This window comes from Ictalurus punctatus, chromosome 8, assembly GCF_001660625.3.
Source record: "Ictalurus punctatus breed USDA103 chromosome 8, Coco_2.0, whole genome shotgun sequence".
Classification (NCBI taxonomy): Eukaryota; Metazoa; Chordata; class Actinopteri; order Siluriformes; family Ictaluridae; genus Ictalurus; species Ictalurus punctatus.
Window position 1 is genome coordinate 26166364 of NC_030423.2, and position 22539 is coordinate 26188902.

Below are 22539 nucleotides of genomic sequence, written 5' to 3' on the forward strand. Positions count from 1 at the left end.
AACGCACCATGACACACTCCTGCAGGCTTCAGATAACACATACATACCTACCTACCAGCAAGTGATACTTGTCCACACACACACACACACAAATGCATTTAAATGCAGTCTTGCATGGATCCACACACAAACACACATCTCCATGACCACCGAGTCGCACAACCAGCCATCTCAAGGAAACGTGTGAAACATCCATCCATCTGCTCAACTCCATCCATCGTCCCTACAGCGAAGCATGTTAATGTGATCAGTGCCAGTCGAAGGTCGATACTCACAGGGCTTTTATCAGCCTGGCTGGAGACTCCATGGCCGCCGCTCACTAATGGCTTCATAATGGAGGCGCAGGAGCGCGGCGAAATTTTAGCATCCTGCTCGCTCCTGCTCTCTCTCTCTCTCTCTCTCTCTCGCGCTCACTAGCTCTATCTCCGAAGAACCTTCCGGATGCTCTGGCTTCGAGCTCTCACAGAGCACTCTCTAGTTTCACATCGCACATATCCATTCATCCATCCATCCATCCAGGATGCGAAGAAAACAAGCAGAGAGATGGAGCATCCACGACGTTGGAGGTAATTAGCTAAATCTCCTCCACCAATCAGGAGAGAGGAAAAAAGGAAGAAAAAAAAAAGGAGGGAGGAAGGGGAAAAAAATGGCTGACAGCACTTTCACTCACATTCGCTCCCTCCCCTTCTGATTCCATCTCTCTGCCTCTCTCTCTCTCTCTCTCACACACACACACACACACACACACACTTACCCACCATTAGGTCAGGTGACAAACAGTGAGCCAGCCTCAAGCATCCAGGTCGTCTTTGTTAAACACCGCTGCTTCATTTGGAACCAAAGCAGGGGGACGAGCAGGTGTGTGTGTGTGTGTGTGTGTGACCGTATTCGTGCGTGGTGTGTGTTTGTACATGTGTGTGTGTGTGTGTGAGAGAGGGGAAGAGGGAGGAGTTTCCTATTCCAAAGCCTCCCCCCTTCCACACTTGGTGATGCTAGGAGAGTCACCGCTGGTGCCTACTATTCCACACACACACACACACACACACACACACACACACACACATACAGAGAGAGAGAGAGAGAGAGAGAGGCAGGAGAGGGGGGTAAAAAGATAAGAGAAGTGAAGTGAAGACAGGAATAGAAAGGATTTGAGAAAAGGGCAAGAGCGAGACAGAGCGAGAGAAGTGAAGGATGAGCACACTTAGCCCTGCGAGAGTAATGTCATTATCACGCTTCCCGCCGCACACCACCCGGGTTGCAGGCAGTTGGCATGGCAACCGCGGAGGACAGCCATTTCCTGGACGGATTGGAGGGAAAGAGGTAGTGCGAGAGAGATTGCAAGAGCGAGGAAGAGATATTGAGATGCTGTAAGTAAAACAGAGAGGGATAGAATTAGAGAGAGAGAGAGAGAGAGAGAGAGAGAGAGAGAGAGAGAGAGAGAGAGAGGAGAGAGGGATAGAATGAGAGAGAGAGAGAGAGAGAGAGAGAGAGAGAGAGAGAGAGAGAGATACAGTGAGAAACAGACAGGCAGAGAAGGAGAGGGAGTTGGAGTGAGAGATGGAAATGGAGTGAGAGATAGAAATGGAGTAAGAGATGGAAAGGGAGAAGAGAGGAGAGAGACAGAGAGAGAGAGAGAGAGAGAGAGAGAGCAAGAGAGAGAGAGCAGGGCTGAGATACAGGAAGAGAAAAAGAAAATGATTTAAAGAGTAATAGAAAAGGGGGAAGAGGATAGAGAACTCAGAGAGGAAAAAGGAAAGACAGGGAGAGGGAGAGTAATGAAAGAGAGAGTATCGAATGACACATGATAAAAGAGATAGAAAGAATGAGAAAGCATGAGAGAACAAGGCAAAGAGATAAAAACAGAACAAGTAATAGAAAGAGAATATAGAAAGAGTGAGAGAGAGGGAAAAGAGAGAGCGAGAGAGAGCGGGGAGAGAGAGAGAGAGAGATAACAGAATGCAATGCAGGTGATAAATTAAATAAGCGAGAGGATGGCACTATTAAGCGAGAGGAAGAAAGAATGAAGGAGATGAAAAGAGAAAGAAATAGACACTGAACGAATGAGAGAGAGCTGTATTGAAAGAGTGACCGAGAAAGGAAAAGAGAGATAGAAAGAGACAGAACAAGGGGGGAAAAAGATAAAAGAATGAGAGCAACAGAAAGAGAGGTGCCGAAAGAGTGAGCGTGAGAGGAGGAGACAAAAAGCGAGGGAAGAGTGAGAGAGAATAAAAACCACCGACAGAAACGAGCGGACGAGAAGAAAAAGAAATGGAGGACACACTGCAAGAGCGAGAAAGAAACCGACCGAGAGAGATACGCCGAAAGACGGACAGAATAAAAGAAAGAAGGAAGAGAAGAACGAGAAACGGAGATGGTGAGAAGACGAATAGGGACTGCAGACATGGCGTATGTGCAGAATATACCGGTTTCCATGACAACACTGTCAATCCAGTTCCCAAAACGCATAAATGTGGACACTCGCACATACACACACGTATACACACACACACAGGTCACCCCCTGTGGTAGCTCAGCATCTGTCCCGCCCACACACGACCCCTTGATGCTCTGATGAGTGTACACACACACACACACACACACACACACACACACACTGTCTATCACAGTCTACCACTTTCACTCTGCCAAATCACAGCCATTAATCAAGATATCAGATATTGTCATCTGTGCTTCAGTCATCCTTTTTCACCCACACGTGTCCGCCAACCCCCCCTTACACACACACACACACACACACACACACACACTAAAGTGTGCTATTCCCACAGGAGGCTCTTGTTTTCAGATAGAGGAAAAGCCCTGATGCGCCGTCTCGGCCCTTTACGCCCCTGATACGATAACACAGGCGAGCTTTTAAATAACAAAGGAAGAAGGGAACAATGGCGTAAAGGCCTCGTCTGTCCGCTCGACTTACTCCAGCTAAACTCTGCCTCATTAACACCGGAGATCAATCAGGCAGAGTTTTACAGGCCGACAGGAAGCGCGATACATTCACCGATGACATCTTTATGAGGGAATTGAAAATCAAACACGAGTAAAGACGCTGAACTCGGAACGCTCTTCGCTAATGGGGGCCAGATTTCCAGATCAATGTGACTTACGGTGCACAAGCATAAACGGAAGATATATGGGAATATAATAAGTCCGAGATATGATGCTTAAATATCTCATGAGCGCTGATCGTAGCAGTAAACGGGGGGGGGGACGACGACACTAGTAAGCATGTCTGAGAGATGGAGGATGGTTGGATGTCGAGGGTTATTTATGGCTTGATGGAGTGCATCATCAACGGAACAGCCGTCTTTATGAGCAGGTAAGTGCACAGATGAAGTATAGTATGTTCCATAGAAATAGACAGGGTGTGTGTGAGTGTGTGTGTGTGTGTGTGTAGTGTTACTGATGTGGGTTAGTAGACATCTTATAGCCATTAAAGAGATCCATTTTGGCACACTGCCAACATCGCTCTGGGAATACACTACAACAATGACATCATCCCTCGATGATGTAATGCCTGACAAATGGGGCCGGCGAGCACCGTCGCTCTGGCAACCACCAGCTGCCATGGGGGATGGGGGGGGTGTATCCGGCATCATTACGTCACCGCGGCAACCGGGTGCCATCCGGGGACAGCCTGCTATTCCCCACGAGGCTTTCCAGGAATGACTGCTGGGAATTAAATTGACATCAGATACATCATCATCACCATCGCAGTCCTGAAATATAAATGAAAGCTATCAGTGCGTCACTACTACACTTTTTTTTTTTTTTTTTGTGCGAGGCTTTATAATTTCCAGGACGTGAAAAATAATCGAAAGAACAATATTTCAGCGTTACGTCCGACCTGCTAGTTGTTCGGTGGGGTTTTTTTTTTTTTTGAATGTGTGATCAGATCACATGACCACATGACCTCTGAGGCGTAGCATGAGGAGTATCAGAGCTCAGTATTAGTTCAGTGGAGATACATGACAGAAAAACACACAGATAAATGCAGGCTCGAAGTGCCTAAGCAGCGCAATTTCCAGAACTAAAGAACCGTAAAGGATACAACATCGCACATAATAATAATAATAATTAATAATAATAATAATAATAATAACAATAATAATAATAACAATAACAATAATAATAATAATAATAATAACAATAACAATAATAATAATAATAATAATAATAATAATAATAATACAAAGAAGAATAAGAAAATAAGATGAATAATAATGATAAGAAGAAGAAGCGAAGAAGAAGAAGTGGAGGAATAAGAATAAGAAAATGAAGGGGAAGAATAATAAGAGGATAAATATGAGGAGGAGGAAGAAGAAGAAGAAGAAGAGGAATAAGAATAAGAAAATGAAGGAGAATAAGAAGATTAAGAAGAAGAATAAGCAGAGGAAGAAGAATAAGAAGATGTATAAGAATAAGAAAATGAAGAAGAATAAGAAGTTAAGAGGATGAATATGAGGAGGAAGAAGAATAAAAAGAAGCAGAAGGAGAAGAGACAAGAAGAAGAAGAGGTATAAGAAGAACAGGTATAAGAAGAAGTAGCAGAAGAAGAGGAATAAGAAGAAGTAGCAGAAGAAGAGGAATAAGAAGAAGTAGCAGAAGAAGAGGAATAAGAAGAAGAAGAGGAGGAATAATAATAATAAGAAGAAGAAGAGGAATAATAAGAAGAGGTATAAGAAGAGGAAGAAGAAGAGGAATAATAAGAAGAGGAATATGATAAGAAGAGGAATAATAATAATAGGAGGGATAAGAAGAAGAGGTATATGAAGAGGAATAATATGAAGAAGAGGAATAAGAAGAAGAAGAGGAAGAAGAAGAAGAAGAAGAAGAAGAAGAAGAAGAAGAGGAATAATAAGAAGAAGTGGAATAATAATAAGAGGTATAAGAAGAAGAGGAGGTATAAGAAGAGGAATAAGAAGAAGAAGAGGAGGAAGAGGTATAAGAAGAAGAAGAGGTATAAGAAGAAGAAGAGGTATAAGAAGAAGAAGAAGAGGTAGAAGAAGAAGAAGAAGAAGTAGAAGAAGAAGAAGAAGTAGAAGAAGAAGAAGAAGAAGAAGAAGAGGAAGAGGTATAAGAAGAAGAAGAAGAGGAATAAGAAGAAGAGGTAGAAGAAGAAGAAGAAGAAGAAGAAGAAGAAGAAGAAGAGGAATAATAATAAGAAGAAGAAGTAGAAGAAGAAGAGGAATAAGAAGAAGAGGTAGAAGAAGAAGAAGAAGAAGAAGAAGAAGAGGAATAATAATAAGAAGAAGAAGTAGAAGAAGAAGAGGAATAAGAAGAAGAGGTAGAAGAAGAAGAAGAGGAATAAGAAGAAGAGGTAGAAGAAGAAGAAGAAGAGGAATAAGAAGAAGAGGTAGAAGAAGAAGAAGAAGAAGAAGAAGAAGAGGAATAATAATAAGAAGAAGAAGTAGAAGAAGAAGAGGAATAAGAAGAAGAGGTAGAAGAAGAAGAAGAGGAATAAGAAGAAGAGGTAGAAGAAGAAGAAGAGGAATAAGACGAAGAGGTAGAAGAAGAAGAAGAAGAAGAAGAAGAAGAGGTAGAAGAAGAGGAATAAGAAGAAGAAGAAGAGGAATAAGAAGAAGAAGAGGAAGAAGGACATTCATTGTTAATACGACAACTTCTCTTAGGCTCCACCCACACATTATTGAACGCAGTTTTTCCTCAGTGTATGCTTGTCCACTGTGGTTTTGCGTGTTATGAATATATGTGGTTGTTCGAGCTCATGTCTGTAATTTCTTACTTGAGAACATGTTTACGATTTAAACTCACTCTGTTTTTATTATTATTATTATTATTATTACACCCTTATGAGGACGTGGCAGAATGTGATGTATACGCTGTGCTGCTGGTGGGATCATTTCCAATCAGAAACTGTTCTTGTTCCATATTTCACCTTCCGTACCACTCAATAATTAAGAATAATGCTTAACAATATTCTTGAGGAATTTGATATAACCGTTTATGAAATATCGTACTATTATGACATTTGCCTCCGGGGCAACCACCTCCGGTGGTTGGGGGTTTGAATCCCGCCTAAGCCCTGTGTGTGTGTGTGTGGAGTTTGCATGTTCTCCCTCGGGGGTTTCCTCCGGCACTCCAGTTTCCTCCCCCAGTCCAAAGACGTGCGTTGTAGGATGCACCTATTATGTTTTTTAAAATATGACCTTTCATGTAGTGCGTTACAGAGCGGTTTGTGAATGTAAAAACGTCTGCAAAGTTTCAACAATCAAAGCGCACGACAAACAGAGTTATTAACTCCCAAATAAAGGAATCGATTCTGAACAGCTGAATCGAGTCGTTAGTGATTCCAGACTTTACTTCCTGTACCACCCTACGTAGGTTTGTAACAAAAAGCCCCGCCTCTTGTCTTCATCGTCTGCTCGCTGACAGACGGAGCTGAAACTCGTCACGGTAGTGGGCGTTTCCTTTTCGACACACGCTGACACCGGTAGACCAATCACAACAGACTGGGACGTCAGACCAATCAGAGCAGAGTATGCTCTCTGAAAGGAGGAGTTTAGAACGAATCCTTTAGAACGGATCATTTAACGAGTCGTTTGTGACACTGGGGGGAAAATGTAATGCTGCAGTTTAAATTGTGAGCACGTTAAAGTGTTTTTCGGCCTCGGATGCGTGTAAATCTATTGTATGAGACCTTTAAATCAAAATCGAGCACGTTTCAAAACCATAATAGGTGTGCTTTAAAAGGCAAAAAAAAGGAGCCAAAACACCATTAAAACCACATTTGGCATCATGTGTTATGGTCAAATGAGACCAAAATCAAATTTCTGTAGTAGCATGTTTGCTTGATACCCCACTGTAAAAATAAGGAGGTGAATTACTGATGCGCTGGGTCTGTTTTGTGGCTGATGGTTCAAGGGCTCATGTGAAGATTGATGACATTATAAATTCTGCCAGGATATTCCAGCCCAAAACCTGGTTGCCTCTGCCAAGACTTTAAGACCTGGCCCAAGCTGGACCCTTTCAATAAGATGATGAGCCAAACATACCTAACAAGAAGCACCAAATAAACTCTTCTCACTGAACATCTCAGACTGAAAACCTGCCCTGAATCGAAGCGCGTCCACATCCGGAGAACATAAAGGAGCTTGAAATGTTCCGTATAAAGGAACGGACCAGAATCCTGTAATACAGAAATACTGTAAATTCCCCCAAGATGCATTTCAAAACAGATTTAAAACCCATCGCATTTATAAACCAGCTCAGCCAGATGTTACAGAAGTGTGAATACATCTGTCTCTCCAAGCCACATTACACATCCAAAACATTAACATGTCAGTACATTACATCAAAAAGCATACGGTCCATGAGCATACGGCAAAGACGTAGCGTACGAAGATTTGTAAGATTTACGATGCAGCGGCCATGTTTCGCATAAAAGCGCACGAACATCACTGCAAGTTCAATGAATATTACAAGCTGATTTGCATATTATCACATGATGCAATCAACGCCATGCCATTTTCCATCTGGAGATGCATTATTGTTTTTTTTTTAATCAAGATACAATCCGGATACTTTAAATGACTGGGTGTAAATGGGGGTGTGGTGAAGCGATATAGCAGGGCTATTCATATCTACACATAACCACTAGATTGACAGGTCCATACCCAACAGATTTGACATGAAGGACTCATCCGGTACAATACGGTACACTAGCTTGTACTTAGAAAACTTTGGACACTAAAAACGCTTCGATTCAAGGAGAAAAGAGTGCTTGGCCCACTTGAAGGAATAGTTCAGCCATAATTTCCCTTCCTTTCCCAATAAGGAATACAATGTTGAATTAGACACCAAAAATGCCTTGGCTAGACTGAATCCATTAGGGCAAAATAAGGGAAAGCGTAGCCGGATTATTCCGGTAAATAACGGGAGCCAAGCACTTTTTGTATTAGGTTACGCTCCTTGAACCAAAGCACATTTCGGTGTCCAAAGGTAGCTAACGTTTATAAGCAGGTATACCATTTTGCACTGGACACCAAAATACCTCGACCGAATGACTGACTAGATTTGGGGCTCACTTTTTTTTTTTTTTTTTTTAGGTTACGCTCCTTGAACCAAATCAAGTTCTGATGGCCGAAGTTCGCGAACTACAAGCAAGCATACCATTTTGCACTAGACACCAAAACTGCCTTGGGAGATTTGGGGCAAAAGAAGTGAAACTGACGTCGAACCATTCTGTTAAATTAAAGGGGGCCGAGCACGTTTTGTATTTTGTAGGTTAAGCTCCATGAACCAAAGCACTTTTGGTGTCCAAAAGCAGCTAACTTTGCTAAGCAAGCAAATCATTTTGCACTGGAGAACAAAATACCTCGACTGAATGACTAGATTTGCGGCCGAACTATTACTTTTAAATAAAAAGGCGGCCAAGCACACTTTGTTAGATTAAGCTCCTTGACCCAAAGCATTTCCGGTGTCCAAAGTCTGCTAACTTTGAGCATGCATGCCATGTTGCATTGAGCCAAGGATGCTATCTCCGAGTTGAAGCCCCTTACGTGAAAGCATTGTCGGTGTTTGCGTACCATGCTGAACTGGACACCAAAAATGCCTCGGCTGACTGAATCCATTAGGGGCAAAAGAAGGGAAATCGTAACCGAACTATTCCTTTAAATAAAATGGGGTCAAACACACTTTCTGTCAGACTAAACTCCTTGAATCAAACACTCTTTAATAAGAAGTTCAGCGAGAGAAAGAGAAAAAGTGAACGAGCCAGACAAGACAAAAAAAAAAAAAAAAAAAAACACGTCACTAGCCTCAGACAGAATCGACACAGACTCGAATTCTTCCGGATTGTTCCATTAGCGTTTATAAACCCGCACTCATCTCTCCCCACAGGCCTGAAAGAGGCCGCTATTTATGACAAGATCATAATATAATAAAGGTACTAAGTGTGTAACAGCTTTAACACTCAAAGCTTTAAAGGATGCGATTTAAATAAACATCAAGCGTGTCATCGTCAAGATGCCAAACAGCACAACCGTCTGGCTGCGAATGAATCATCGACTGGTCTAATATTCCCATCAGCAGACGTGTTCCTGAAGATCCTACAGAACTCCCGGCCGTTTCCTATTCCTATCCACAACACCTGCGTCCAAGCATCCGTCTACCAGATCCGCCGGATCGGTTCTTCAGGATAACAGCTGGAAGTGATCTTAAGGAGCAGGGTTCGTGATCAATGATCTAGAACAACCGTCATTGAAGATTAATACATTCGTTATGTCTTATGCCGTGTGATCTTCTGTCGTTCTTTGCTGTTCTTGTGTTAAATAAGCAAAATAATCATTCTGATTCCAGCTGAGAGTACACCGAGAATGTTTCTGCTACTCCTCCACTGAGGTTTATTTCTCTCTCTCTCTCTCTCTCTCTCTCTCTCTCTCTCTCTCTCTCACACACACACACACACACGTTCATTTCATTCATATGATTAAAACTAAATTTGACAAAAATAATGTTTCCCCTTTTTTAAATTTATTTGTTTCTTTCTTTCATTTTCATATCTGGAATATTACGCATGGGCAACATAGCAAATAATTTCCACTCTTATTTTGGTTTCTTTTTCTTTTGTTGTTTTTCCTTTCGTTTGCTCGCTTTGTCTTTTCCTTTCATCCGCTTCTTTCCTCGTTTACTTCTTTTTCGTTTGCTCGCTTGCTTCTTTCTTTTCGTTTGTCTCTTTCTTTTCCGTTTGCTCGCTTGCTTCGTTCCTTTCATTTGCTTCTTTCTTTTCATTTGCTCGCTTGTTTCTTTTCGTTTGCTCGCTTGTTTCTCTTGCTTCTTTCCTTTCGTTTGCCCGCCTGTTTCTTTCCTTTTGTTTGCTTCTTTTCGTTTGTGTCTTTTCCCCCCGTTTGCTCGCTTGCTTCTTTCCTTTCGTTTGCTTCTGTCTTCTCACTTGCTCGCTTGTTCCTTTTCGTTTGCTCACTTGCTTCTTTCCTTTGCTTCTTTTCGTTTGTCTCTTTCCCCCCCTTTGCACGCTTGCTTCTTTCCTTTCATTTGCTCGCTTGTTTCTTTCCTTTCGTTTGCTTCTGTCTTCTCACTTGCTCGCTTGTTTCTTTTCGTTTGCTTGCATGTTTCTTTTCGTTTGCTCGCTTGCTTCTTTCCTTTCGTTTGCTTCTTTTCGTTTGTCACTCCCCCCCCCGTTTGCACGCTTGCTTATTTCCTTTCGTTTGCCCGCCTGTTTCTTTCCTTTCGTTTGCTTCTTTTCGTTTGTATCTTTCCCCCCCGTTTGCTCGCTTGCTTCTTTCCTTTCGTTTGCTTCTGTCTTCTCACTTGCTCGCTTGTTTCTTTTCGTTTGCTCGCTTGCTTCTTTCCTTTCGTTTGTATCTTTTCCCCCCGTTTGCTCGCTTGCTTCTTTCCTTTCATTGCTTCTGTCTTCTCACTTGCTCACTTGCTTCTTTCCTTTGCTTCTTTTCGTTTGTCTCTTCCCCCCCCTTTGCTCGCTTGTTTCTTTCCTTTCGTTTGCTTCTGTCTTCTCACTTGCTCGCTTGTTTCTTATCGTTTGCTCGCTCGCTTCTTTCCTTTCGTTTGTTTGTTTTCGTTTGTTCGTACTCATTTTCATAACTGGAATATTACAACTGGTTAACCTCAGAAAGCATTTACACCCTCATTTCTCTGTCTGAATGTCACTTGGTTTGTTTTTCTTTGCACGCTTGCTTGTTCACCTTCCTATCGTCCTGCCTCCCTGCGGTCCTTCTCCATATTCAGAACATTAAGCAGTCTGTCTGGAACAAATTGGACCAAATCACTCATCACCTCTTCCTTCTTTCTCGTTTCGTGTGGTGCGCGCGCTGCGGCGTCCGGAGCTGCGATGCTGTACAGAATGTGGTTAAACCTGCCTGAGATGACCTCACGAGGCACTCCGACGGATCCGATCACACTATCCATGGGTTTTCACAAAGTCTGATCAACCAAAATGAAAAAAAAATTAAGACGCAGTGTAAACAGGGTGTAAAAAAAAAAAAAAAAAACCTCCTGGGGCATCTGATTTTCTCACGCTACCTGCAAGAGGTCATCATGACAACGTCTGATTCCACACCCTTATCCACTTCCTGTCTGAAGAAGAGGATTTCCTCACTGAGGACTGAGGGAGTTAAGCACTTATTCTTAAAAGTATAAGAAACAATGTTCTCTCTCAATGGACATATTTCCCCCTCAACTCACAGTATTGTCAAAAAACAATTGTGTGGTGTTTATGTGGAATGCCTGCTTCTAAAGTAATATACCGAGCAAAACTAACCTCCCATAGGGCTTGAAATGAGACAACAAAATTGCTTTTAGAAGCTCTAATATATCTCTAACGCACCGACACAATATTCTCCAAAGTCTGTGCAGTTTATTTCTATTGTATGCTGCAACGAGATAAAGACCAGAGCACGGAGTAATCTTGTTGCCTGGGACTATTTTTTACATTTGAATACTGTGGCTAGAGAATTGATGCGCTAGTGAACAATCGATGATTTATAAATGATTTCCTACGAGTGTGTTGCAAAAATTTGTGCTGTAACATCTTGAACTGGTTGTGCGCTTGCATTTCAGATCTGTAACTGTATGCAGATCTATACCCTATGGCAGTTCAGGGATTAAATAATAATAATAATAATAATAATAATAATAATAATAATAATAATAATAATAATAATAATTAAAGAGTCAATATGAATTTTTTTTTTTTTTTTTTTTTTTTTTTTTTTAAAGCACTGCCAGTAATTACAATCAGAACGAAAACCTTGACGGGCTTCGTATTCCTCTTTTATCCCTTGTGATTGCTTTTGAAGAGAAGTGGTTAAGAGAAGTTGAGCAGCTCTGTTCTGGTTGTGTGTGGAGCTAATTTCAGGGCCAGAAAAAACAAAACAAAACTTGAGTAAACTCAAGTCTGATTTGGAAAAAATGAGCCTGGTCTATTGCACGGTAATACTACAAATCGGATTTGTTGAGAATTTAATGGAATACGAATATTATGGGTATTTTAAAACACCGAGTTAAATTTTTTAAAAAATTGAAAAAAGGGTTGATATACTAACAGAGCAATAGTTCTGTCAGGTTTTACACGCACGTCTTTTTAATCAAGCGGGATTTATGAAGTCAGGAAACGTACAAGATGCTTTTTAAGAGTAGGTCTCTCTCACATACACACACACACACACACACACACACACACACACAATCCAGCACATTGAAAATGGTGCTAAGAACTGAATTATTTATATTTTTTACCGAATTGAACCCATTTATTTCAATCTAAATACGGTCTGCCTCAGCAAACTGACCGAAAAATACGTTAATTACAAACGCGGCAACATTTCCATTTTATTCATCCCATAAATCCACATCATCTTACTGTCCAAGTGAAGCAGAATCCGTAGCGAAGCATAAAGCTGACTAACTCCGGCTTTAAGACGTCGCTAACCGTGTCTCCGTCTGAGCTCGGATTCGAACTCGGAACCTTCCAGTCGATAGAGCTGAATCTTCCGACCAATCAGAATCGAGAAATCGACAGAGTACTGTATAAACCGCTGCAAATAACGTCGAACCTGGATAAGATCGTCTTCCAAAGCATCGAGTTAAGATTTATGCTCAACGTATTCACATTTTTTTATCACAAGCCACGCCCTCACACACAGACAACCACGAACGAACACACTTCAAGCTCAGATGTTTCAGTCAGAGATGAAGACAAAGCCGATCACTCATAAAGAAGAGATTATGGAATTTCCTTTTCTCGGTCTAACCCTCGATCGTTTAATCGCATTATAATTTGATCAACACGTACAGGAATTACTGCCAGCGAGTGAATAAATCCATCACCGTTTAGTATATCATCACAACACTTACTACAACAGTATTGTTTCTAAATAACATCATTTGTAACGGTGTATTAGAAAAAGCAGTTTTAATATTGATGGCTTAAAGACACAGCGTTTACCTCAGTAGTAAGAGGTCAGGGTGGGAGATATCAAGTAGCTCCTCCCACTTTTTAAATAGCCAATAGTGTTCAGCTTACCTCACAACCCGGGCTTGATAGTCAGTACCATGGCTTTTCATAACATTGTGGGCGGGACGCTTCAGATTCTATAGAGCGTTTGATTGGACAGAAAAGGTGATGAGAAACCGAAGCGCAGGTGGTGTGTTGGCCTTTAAGCAAAGTTTTAGCACCTGTATTATCATGTAATGATAAAAGGGATAAAAGGGACTACGACTGTAGGGAACAAGAACAAAACATAGAATGTGTATATGAGAACATAACCATAAATACTAGGCTCGTAACAATAATAAAAAAAAAAACTACATTCAATTCCGATACGATAAAATAACAGCGGTCTCGCTATACGATACAGTCGCGATACGACAAAAATAGGCACTGCCTTATTAATACCGTACGAGCCTTGGGTTTCCATAAAAACAATAACGACGCAGTGTTTTCCTAGCAGCCGATAGCGAAAACAACAATATTTTATTACTGTATTAGAACGTATCAAAATGAAACATGGCTACTGGCTAAGCTTTCACTGGTATGACTCGGAAGGGGTGTGTCTGAAGAACGGAGTCATCCCCAAGCTTACGCAGCTCTCCGTATCCCTAGACGTGTTTATGAAAGCAGCGTTCTCCATTAACGAATGCGACCTTCTTTAACCCCTCCTACCTACCGTACACTTAAGGATTTGTTTTCGTTCCGGCTCACTACTAATAGCAGCTATTACAGTTTATATATATATATATATATATATATTTTTTTTTTTTTTTTTTTTTTTTTTTTTTTTTTAAGAGTAGCGCACTTCATATCCAGTTAACGTTAACATATATATAAAAAAAAAGTTGATATTATACATGACCAGTTTGATGTCCAGTGATGAAGTGGAAATGCTTTTGTTTGTGGTGAGTGAATGTGAGACTAACACAAGGGTTTTTTTTTTTTTTTTTAAATTCACAGTCAATGTTAATATAAATTAATAACATTCAATAAGTTATCATTCTTACTTTAATCTTCAGAATTGAGTTCATGTGTCCATGTTAATTAGAGTAACGTGTGTTCTGTTTATGAGACCGGTTACTTGTGAAACAACTTGTTGAAATGGAGAGAATAAAGTTTTCATTTGCATTTCTCTCAGAATTGTGGAATTAATTATTATTAATTTAAAAGAAGACATAAAAGGCAGAACGATCGGTATCGGTAAACGGCTGATATCGCTCTGAATAATCGGTTATCGTTATCGGCTGAGAAATATAGTATCGGTGCATCTCTCTCTCTCTCTCTCTCTCTCTCTCTCTCTCTCTCTCTCTCTATCTATCTATCTATATATATATATATATATATATATATATATATATATATATATATATATATATATATGTGTACATTTACGAGCATATATTTGTTCATTACGGTATACATAATGACTATTGCGATATACCGTGTAAATGATTATCGGGACGTGCCTAGAGACTACATGCTACAGAGCCAACTGTATTCTGAAGATGTACAGTACGTGATATCCATACTGAAAATACCGATACTGCAATTCCGGCTATACGCATATTTAGACAGAAAAGAAGCTAGTCACGGCGTAGATAAAGCACATACTTCATCCTGCCGTAACATCTTCGTAGGCGAATTCCTCTGATGTGACTTGCAGTATAAAAACGCGTGTGTTCCTGTATGCGTGTGCGCTACAAATCCTTTAAAACAGGCCTTTTTTGTGTCTCCCGAAGCTGCACCGGCACCAATTACTGGGATGGGGTCTAAAAATAGAGCTGGCTCTTCACAAGAACACCTGACAAGTCTCTCGTTCTCACACACACACACACATATACACACATACATACATACATACACACCCCAAAAGCGTCAGCATAGATGCTAGATCTGCAGAGCAGAGACTCCTTTATATGTAGTAATTACATTCAGTGAGGAGCGATGATAATGGCGTATCCATCAGCAGTCTATATGAGGACCAGCAGCTCAAGCACACACACACACACACACACACTTCATTACTGCTAGGCCTGTGTCTAAAGCTCTAGATCTTTATCTAGAGCAAAATGATCGCAGCCTGGCTGTAAACAGTTCAGTCGCTGCTTATAATTTGCTAATGATGCATTCAGTGTGTGCGATTAGATCGGATATATAAATAAATAAATAAATAAACAAACAAAAAGATAGCCAGCAGCGAGTGTGTACAGGATTAGACATGCTAGGCTAACGCTGCATCAGCTCCACTGGAGCTTTAGGGCAGGTCCCAAAGATTAAAGGGTGCTTTAGGCACTCCGTACACAGCTACAAAACATCAGCATGAGTACATCGACGTATATGAATACGGTGTATAGACTGTATGACAGCATATATGTACATACACACCTAACTAATGGACATATACACAGCGGGAGAAATAAGAAGGGCTCATGTGGTTGTCATAAACGCACAAATTACCTTGAGAACGTCATTACCAGGCAATCATATACAGCACAGTCGGGCGAGGGCAGGTGCGCTCGCTTTCTCTCTCTCTCGCTCTCACACACACACACACACACACACACACACACACACACATATATATTTATACACACTTACAGAGAAACAGGGAATAAGTACAATACCTGAGGTTTAACGCATTCCTGAGGAGGAGCCAGAACGAGATGAGAGCGGAGGAGAGAAGCAGAGAAGACGGCAGTTATAAGCAGGAGAGAGCTTTATTCAGCGCGCACACACACACACACACACACACACAGATGCTAGAAGGCACTTTGCAAGTCATACTACGGCATGATGTGAGGGACACACTCCTCAGAAAGACTCGGCTAGTAGCTTCAGATGTGGGTGCGTTGATACAGCACAGGGCGGCGCAGGACACACACACACACACACACACACACACACACACACACAGCTATGAAACATGAAGCACACACCAAAAAAAAAATAAAGTGAGGCAGAGCCAAACCCAAAATATAAACAGGCATGGGCGATTTAGGTAGCATGAAGCGGAACTAAATTACCCAGAAATCCTGGCTCAAAATGGTGCCACTATACTGTTCACTACGGATACAGAACAATCAACACTGATTGGCTTGGAGAGAGACAGAGGGAATGTAGTGGTGCTGGTTTTTGAGCCCAACATAAGGCACAGGGCACTGTGTGTAAGCTGGCTAGCACATTCCTCTCAAAACAATGCTCCTCTCAACCGAATAACGAACGCATTCAGCTCATATCCGCCGCGACGTAATACCGTTATTTCACCGATCGAAGCTAAATTGAAGCTGATCGTTCCAAAAGGATGCTGCGATATTACAGTGGTCCCAGTAAGACCTGCACTTCATGTCCACGTGTTTCAGAATGCCATTTTGGACCACATGTTAAAAGCAACGAAGGGGTCCAGGCACCGCTTAAAGGATCAAGTGAGAGGCAACAATAATGGGAGCATCTCGTCGCAGATCTCTCAGAAACTCTGGTCAAAAGGTCATTAGTGACTGAGCTAGCTCTGGTTAGCTAAATTAAATGCGTTTCAATAAAACTCGCCACGACATCTGCTGCCGCGAATATAAACTATGAAGAATTTGCTTTATTGCGTAATAGCACCGATCGTCTTTGTGCTTTCAGGTTTGGAAGACTTCCTGAACACCACGGTGGCTTAATGGTTAGCATGTTTGCGTCGCACCTCTGGGGTTGAATCCCAGCTCCGCCCTGAGTGCACGGACTCTGGACGTTCTCCCCATGCTTCGAGGGTTTCCTCTGTGTACTCCGGTTGGAAATTGGCATTTCCAAATTGTCTGTAGTGTGTGATTGTGCCCTGCGATTGGTTGGCACCCCATCGAGGGGTGCCACTTCCCCCCCGCTTTGTGCCCCGAGTTCCCTGGGATAGGCTCCGAGCTCCACCGTGACCCTGTGAAGGATAAGCAGTACGTAAAATGGATAACTGAAGGGTTCAGGGTTCTCCATGGGTTCTCCGGATGGTTAGATGCTCTAGTTCTTGAAAGAGGGTATACTTGAATACTTTGTAGAAAGGAAAATCCGTTGTTTTTTTTATTTAATTTAAAATAAAGAGAAATGATTTGTTCAAAGTGACACCCCGGTTGAACCATCCATCTTAATCTGACCAGCTACCGTGCTGGGGCTTGATCTCCTGACCTTCTGTTCTGTAACCCAGAGCCTTTAACCACTGAGCCACCACTGCCCACTATTTAAGCAGAGAAAGTACAAATCCCAGGATTGCCAGAGAGTCTCTTTGCTTAAGCGTCTTAGACTGAAATATGCCTCACTTGTGTTCTGCTTTGGATAAAAGCATCAACCAATTGATGAAAGCAATAAAACGTCATGATTCCAGAAGGTTCCGAAGCAATAAACCACTTACAAAGTGGTCATTTTGTTTTAGTGCTGGAAAAGAGACATCAGATTAAGCTTGAAATACAGTGGGCAAAATAAAATCAAATGATGCTAGATTCGACGAGCTTCGGATGCACTTTTGGTATTGGAAATCATTTTCTTTGGAGGAGTTTTCGCAACGACATCTTGGAGCTTCTACAAAGAAGAACGAAGCACAGAACGCCACCCGGTCATTTACATTCACTTCACATGGAAGGAGCTGTGGAAGGAGCATGTGATATTTGTTTGGGAACACACCATTACGCTGCCATTCTCTTCCCACAGATGTTTTGAAACAGGGTCAAAACGTGCCGGAGTCGTGAGAAAGTTGGCCTCCTCGTTTCCGAAGCTAGGCCAGAGCTAAAGGACATGAGGCGTCTTCCTGTGTATGGGAGCAAAGTCAGTTATATGAGGGAACATTGGCGCTTTTCCTTTGGGAATTCGAGGGGTACTTAACCGGTGAGTGTGTGTGTGTGTGTGTGTGTGTGTGTGTGTGTGTGTGGGGGGGGGGGGGGGGGGGGGGTAAAGGAATGTGCTTAAAGCAGTTCTCATTTCAGATGTGCATACCACAACTGCAGGAAACCGCTGAAAAAAACATGACCTCTAAGCAAAACATACACGTTAAAGGGTGGCGTAGCCAGCACTTTTCTCTAGCATCTGTGCGGTCCAACGGAGCACCAGTCAAGCTTCTTAGTCCTCCAATGGAACCAAAGACTGAAACGAATTCTCTTTGTTGCTTCCTGATGGGAAGCAGGGAGCCCATGGGAACCCTCAGTGACAGTGATCAAGTGAGCGATAGTCGATTCGCTATTGTGAATGACCTCGGAAAGATTTCCAAATATTTCTTTGGATGGTTAACGTTTCTATATGTCTAAGGAAGTTCTAGGCTTTCTTAAACGAGATCCCATCTGTGTAAGGTACTACACAAACCCAGAAGAACCTTTATGGTAGGGTGCTTGATGGAACAATTCTTTCTAAAGTGTGCAGGCAGTTGTTTCTGGTGCTGAAGAACACTAAACTACATTTTAGCTGAATATCCTAGCTTGCTAACTAAGACTAAGCTACGCCAGCATCCTAGTTATTCATTTCAGCCATATAAATAAGATAAGGAACTTCAGAGGGCAGAAGCCTTCCAAATGGGAACGCTGTCTACCTAGCCAGCTGCCTTCTGACTGGAGTGCCATGACCTTCTGGCTTCATCCTCTAGCTTTGCATAAAACGGCAGGAATCCTTTTTAACTATCCGTACCTCCACTAAATCCCAAATACTGGTTGTGAAGAGGATGTGTTTTGGGGCTTTGCTACCTACAGAGGATTAATCAACATGGAAGACTTCTATCCGCAATCCCTATCTATATTCCCTGCACCAAGCTGAAGCTTAGTGATGTGCACACATTGCCACACCAGTTATCACACACACACACACACACACACACACACACACACACACAAAGCAGCACAGTGCATCACGCATGAACAAGCCGTGGAGAACACAGTGGGAATTGAGAAGAGAAACTGCTGCCATAGACGCGCTTTAACCAGTACAACATGGACCTACTGAGAATAGACAACAGCTAGGACTCCTACAGAGAGTGAATACAAAAGCTAGCATGTCACATAAAGAAACAATTTGCTGTCATGACAAACAACTAATAAGGACAGCACTTGGGTCTCACACAAAAGCAGCAAAAAGTAAACAGCAAAATATGAAGAGAAATTGAGCCATGGAGGCAAAAATAACTAAAGCGGGAAGAAAATGAAAGGAAGTCGGCAAAGCTAAGTGTGCTAATGGTAACTCCAGTTTGCTAGCATGGGGAGATGAAAACAACCAGGCTGACAGGAAGTCTAGTAAATTATAAAACACTGAAATGAGAAAAAGAAGTGCAAAGAGAAGGAAGACGGAGGGGAAAAGACCACACGGAGATAAAGATGAAGGTGTGAGGTGAGGCACAATGGGGAAGACAAAACAAAGATCAAAGAAACAGCAAGCTTAGCCGAGTAGCTACAGGAGACTAGCATGAACTAGGAAGCTGAATAATAATGTTGATGAACAACGTACTGTGCTATCCACTTATATTGGCACCCTTGGTAAATATGAGCAAAGAAGGCTGTGAAAAATTGTCTTTATTGTTGAAACTTTTGATCAAAAAATTCACAAACACACACTTCTCTCATGGATATCAAACAACTGCAAACAATACACAGGTTTATCGAAAAAAATATCTTCGTTAAATATTGGTGTGCACCAATTACTGGCATGCTTTTAGTCAATACTTTGTGCTACCTCCCTTTGCCAGGATAACAGCTCTGAGTCTTCTCCTGTAATGCCTGATGAGGTTGGAGAATACATGGTGAGGGATCTGAGATCGTTGCTCCATACAGAACCTCTCCAGATCCTTCACATTTCAACGTCCATGCTGGTGGACTCTCCTCTTCAGTTCTCCCCACAGGTTTTCTATGGGGTTCAGGTCAGGGGACTGGGAGGGTCATGGCAGGACCTTGATTTTGTGGTCAGTAAACCATTTTTGTGTTGATTGACCCATTTGAAGCTTTCTGGCAGAGCAAGTCAGGATTTCATTTAATATCTGTTGATATTTTATAGAGTCCAAGATACCATGTATCCTAACAAAATGTCCAGGTCCTCTGGCAGAAAAACAGCCCCAAAACATTAAAGATCCACCTCCATATTTAACCGTGGACATGAGGTACTTTTCCAAATGGCTACCTCTCTGTGTGCACCAAAACCACCTCTGGTGTTTATTACCAAAAAGCTCTATTTTGGCTTCATCTGACCATAGACCCCGATCCCATTTGAAGTTCCAGTAGTGTCTGGCACACTGAAGACGCTCGAGTTTGTTTTTGGATGAAAGTAGAAGCTTTTTTCTTGAAACCCTATCAAACAACTTGTGGTGATGTAGGTGATTTCGGATTGTAGTTTTGGAGACTTTCTGACCCCAAGACACAACTAACTCCTGCAGTTCTCCAGCTGAGATCCTTGGAGATTTTTTATCCACTCAAACCATCCTCTTCACAATGTGTTGAGACGATATAGACACACGTTCAATTCCAGGTCGATTCATAACATTTCCAGTTGACTGGAACTTCTTAATTATTGCCCTGATAGTAGAAATGGGCGTTTTCAATGCTTGTGCTATTTTCTTATAGCCACGCCCCATTTTGTGAAGCTGAACAACCTTTTGCACAGCTATATTCCTTGGTCTTACCCATTGTTATGAATGACTAAGGGAATTTGGCCTATGTGTTACCTCATATTTATACCCCTGTGAAACAGGAAGTCATGGTTGAACAATTTCCTGTTTCTAGTCACCCAGGTTTATTAAAAAAATGTAGAATATCAATGGGAATATACTTCAAATATATTTTTCTCACATGAATTCACAGGGATGATAATTGTTGCACACCGATATTTAACAAAGTTTTTTTTAACCTGTGTTGTGCTTACAATTGTTTGATATCCATGAGATCGGAGTATTTTTGTGATTTTTTTTTTTAAACAAAAGATCAAAAGGTTAAAATAATCTAGACAATTTTTCACAGCCTTCTTTGCTCATATTTACCAAGCGTGCTGATATTAATGGAGGGCGCTGTACAGGCATTTTATCATGTCTTTCTGATTAATATGCTAAAGTTCCTCACATGAAAGCCCCAACGGATAAAAACTACTTCACTTTAAAATGCTAATGAGTGGATATTTACACATTGGAGACATTACAATCACAGACACTGTGCTGTTAATTTCTTCTAGAAATGTAATAGACCTAAAACTTTACAATGTTACGTGACTTGAACTGTAGTTATGAAAAAAATCAAACCGGACTTTGAGCTAGCTTGCTATTACACAGCTGGCTATGCTAGCTTTTTTTTCCTGAGCTATACATCTGGCATTTTTCCTGAAAATCTAACAGATGGTGTCAAATTGATCCTGAAATCATTCCTAATTCCTTAAAAAGCCATTTCATTCCATAATGTACACAGCTGCCCCGTGCTTGCCAAAAACGTTGAACCTAATTTGGGTTTTTGAGGGATGACTAACTCAGAAAAACTGTTATGTCAGCCAAGTAAGTGGCTAAATGTTGTTGAGTAACACCGGAACAGCATTTTATCACGTAAACGTTATTATCTCACATATTTCTGTCAGATTTCCTGATTTTCTTTCGGATTTTAATTCTAAATGTCTCCACATACAGTGAACTACCCATCAGAATGCTAACGAAGGGATAGCGACACATTAAAGACATTGAAAATACCAATTAAATGTTTGTATTTAGAAATTTTCTGGAAATGTAATTAAACTAAAAATAGTTACTTGAACTGTAAATAATAATCACTGATACAATAATGAAATAATAATAATAATAATAATAATAATAATAATTAGACTTTGTGTTAGCTTGTTATTACATAGCTAGCCAAGCTGGTCATTTTTATATTTACTGTGCTACACTACGTGTTTGTTTTTATCTAGATAATCTAGATAATAACAATACTTCAGCAAATACATGGTGTCAAATTAATCCTGAAACCATTCCTGATCCTTTGAAGAGCCATTCTCATTCGAAACTGAGCACAACTATGCCTGGCTTGCCAAAAAACCGTTGGAGCTAATTTTGGTTTTTGAGGGAAAACCTGTTGCCTCAGGCAAGTAACTGACTAAATGTTGTTGACTAACAATAGAAAAGCATTTTATCATGTGAATGCTATTATTATATTTCTTCATGTTTCCGTCGGACTTCGTCACTTTAAAATTCTAATGGGCGGATGTTAGAGAGATGTTAGCATGTCAGAAAGATTCAAATACTGGGTAATTCTACGTGTTTTGAAATTTCCTAGCAATGTAATGAACCTAAAATAGTTATCTGAACTGTAGATAATAATCAATTATAAAACTATGAAAGGACTTAACTAGACCCAAAGCTAGCAAGGCTAGTTACTTTTTTTTTTTTTTAATAGATTTTGTTCATTATACATTGGGTTTTTTTTTTTTTTAATCTAGAAAATCTAACACCTCAACAAACAGATGTCAAATTGATCTGGAAATCATTCTGTGGCCTTTGAAGAGCCATTTTAAACTGAAATGTACACAACTTGCCTGGGCTTGCCAAAACGTTTTTGGACCCAATTTGGGTTTTTGAG

General features: G+C 41.1%; 1 protein-coding gene across 8 annotated transcripts in view; it reads right to left on the bottom strand.

Moving 5' to 3' along the window:
- rapgef2b (Rap guanine nucleotide exchange factor 2b) overlaps positions 1 to 22539 on the bottom strand; it is a 130972-nt gene that overhangs the window by 44031 nt on the left and 64402 nt on the right. For 6 of the 8 annotated variants that reach the window (XM_017474548.3, XM_017474550.3, XM_017474552.3 and 3 more), the window contains one exon: positions 15625 to 15642. The exons of the other annotated variants lie outside the window; for them this stretch is intronic. In XM_017474548.3, the coding sequence (XP_017330037.1) occupies positions 15625 to 15642 (18 nt within the window). The remainder of the gene's footprint in view (positions 1 to 15624; positions 15643 to 22539) is intronic. 8 annotated transcript variants of the gene reach the window in all.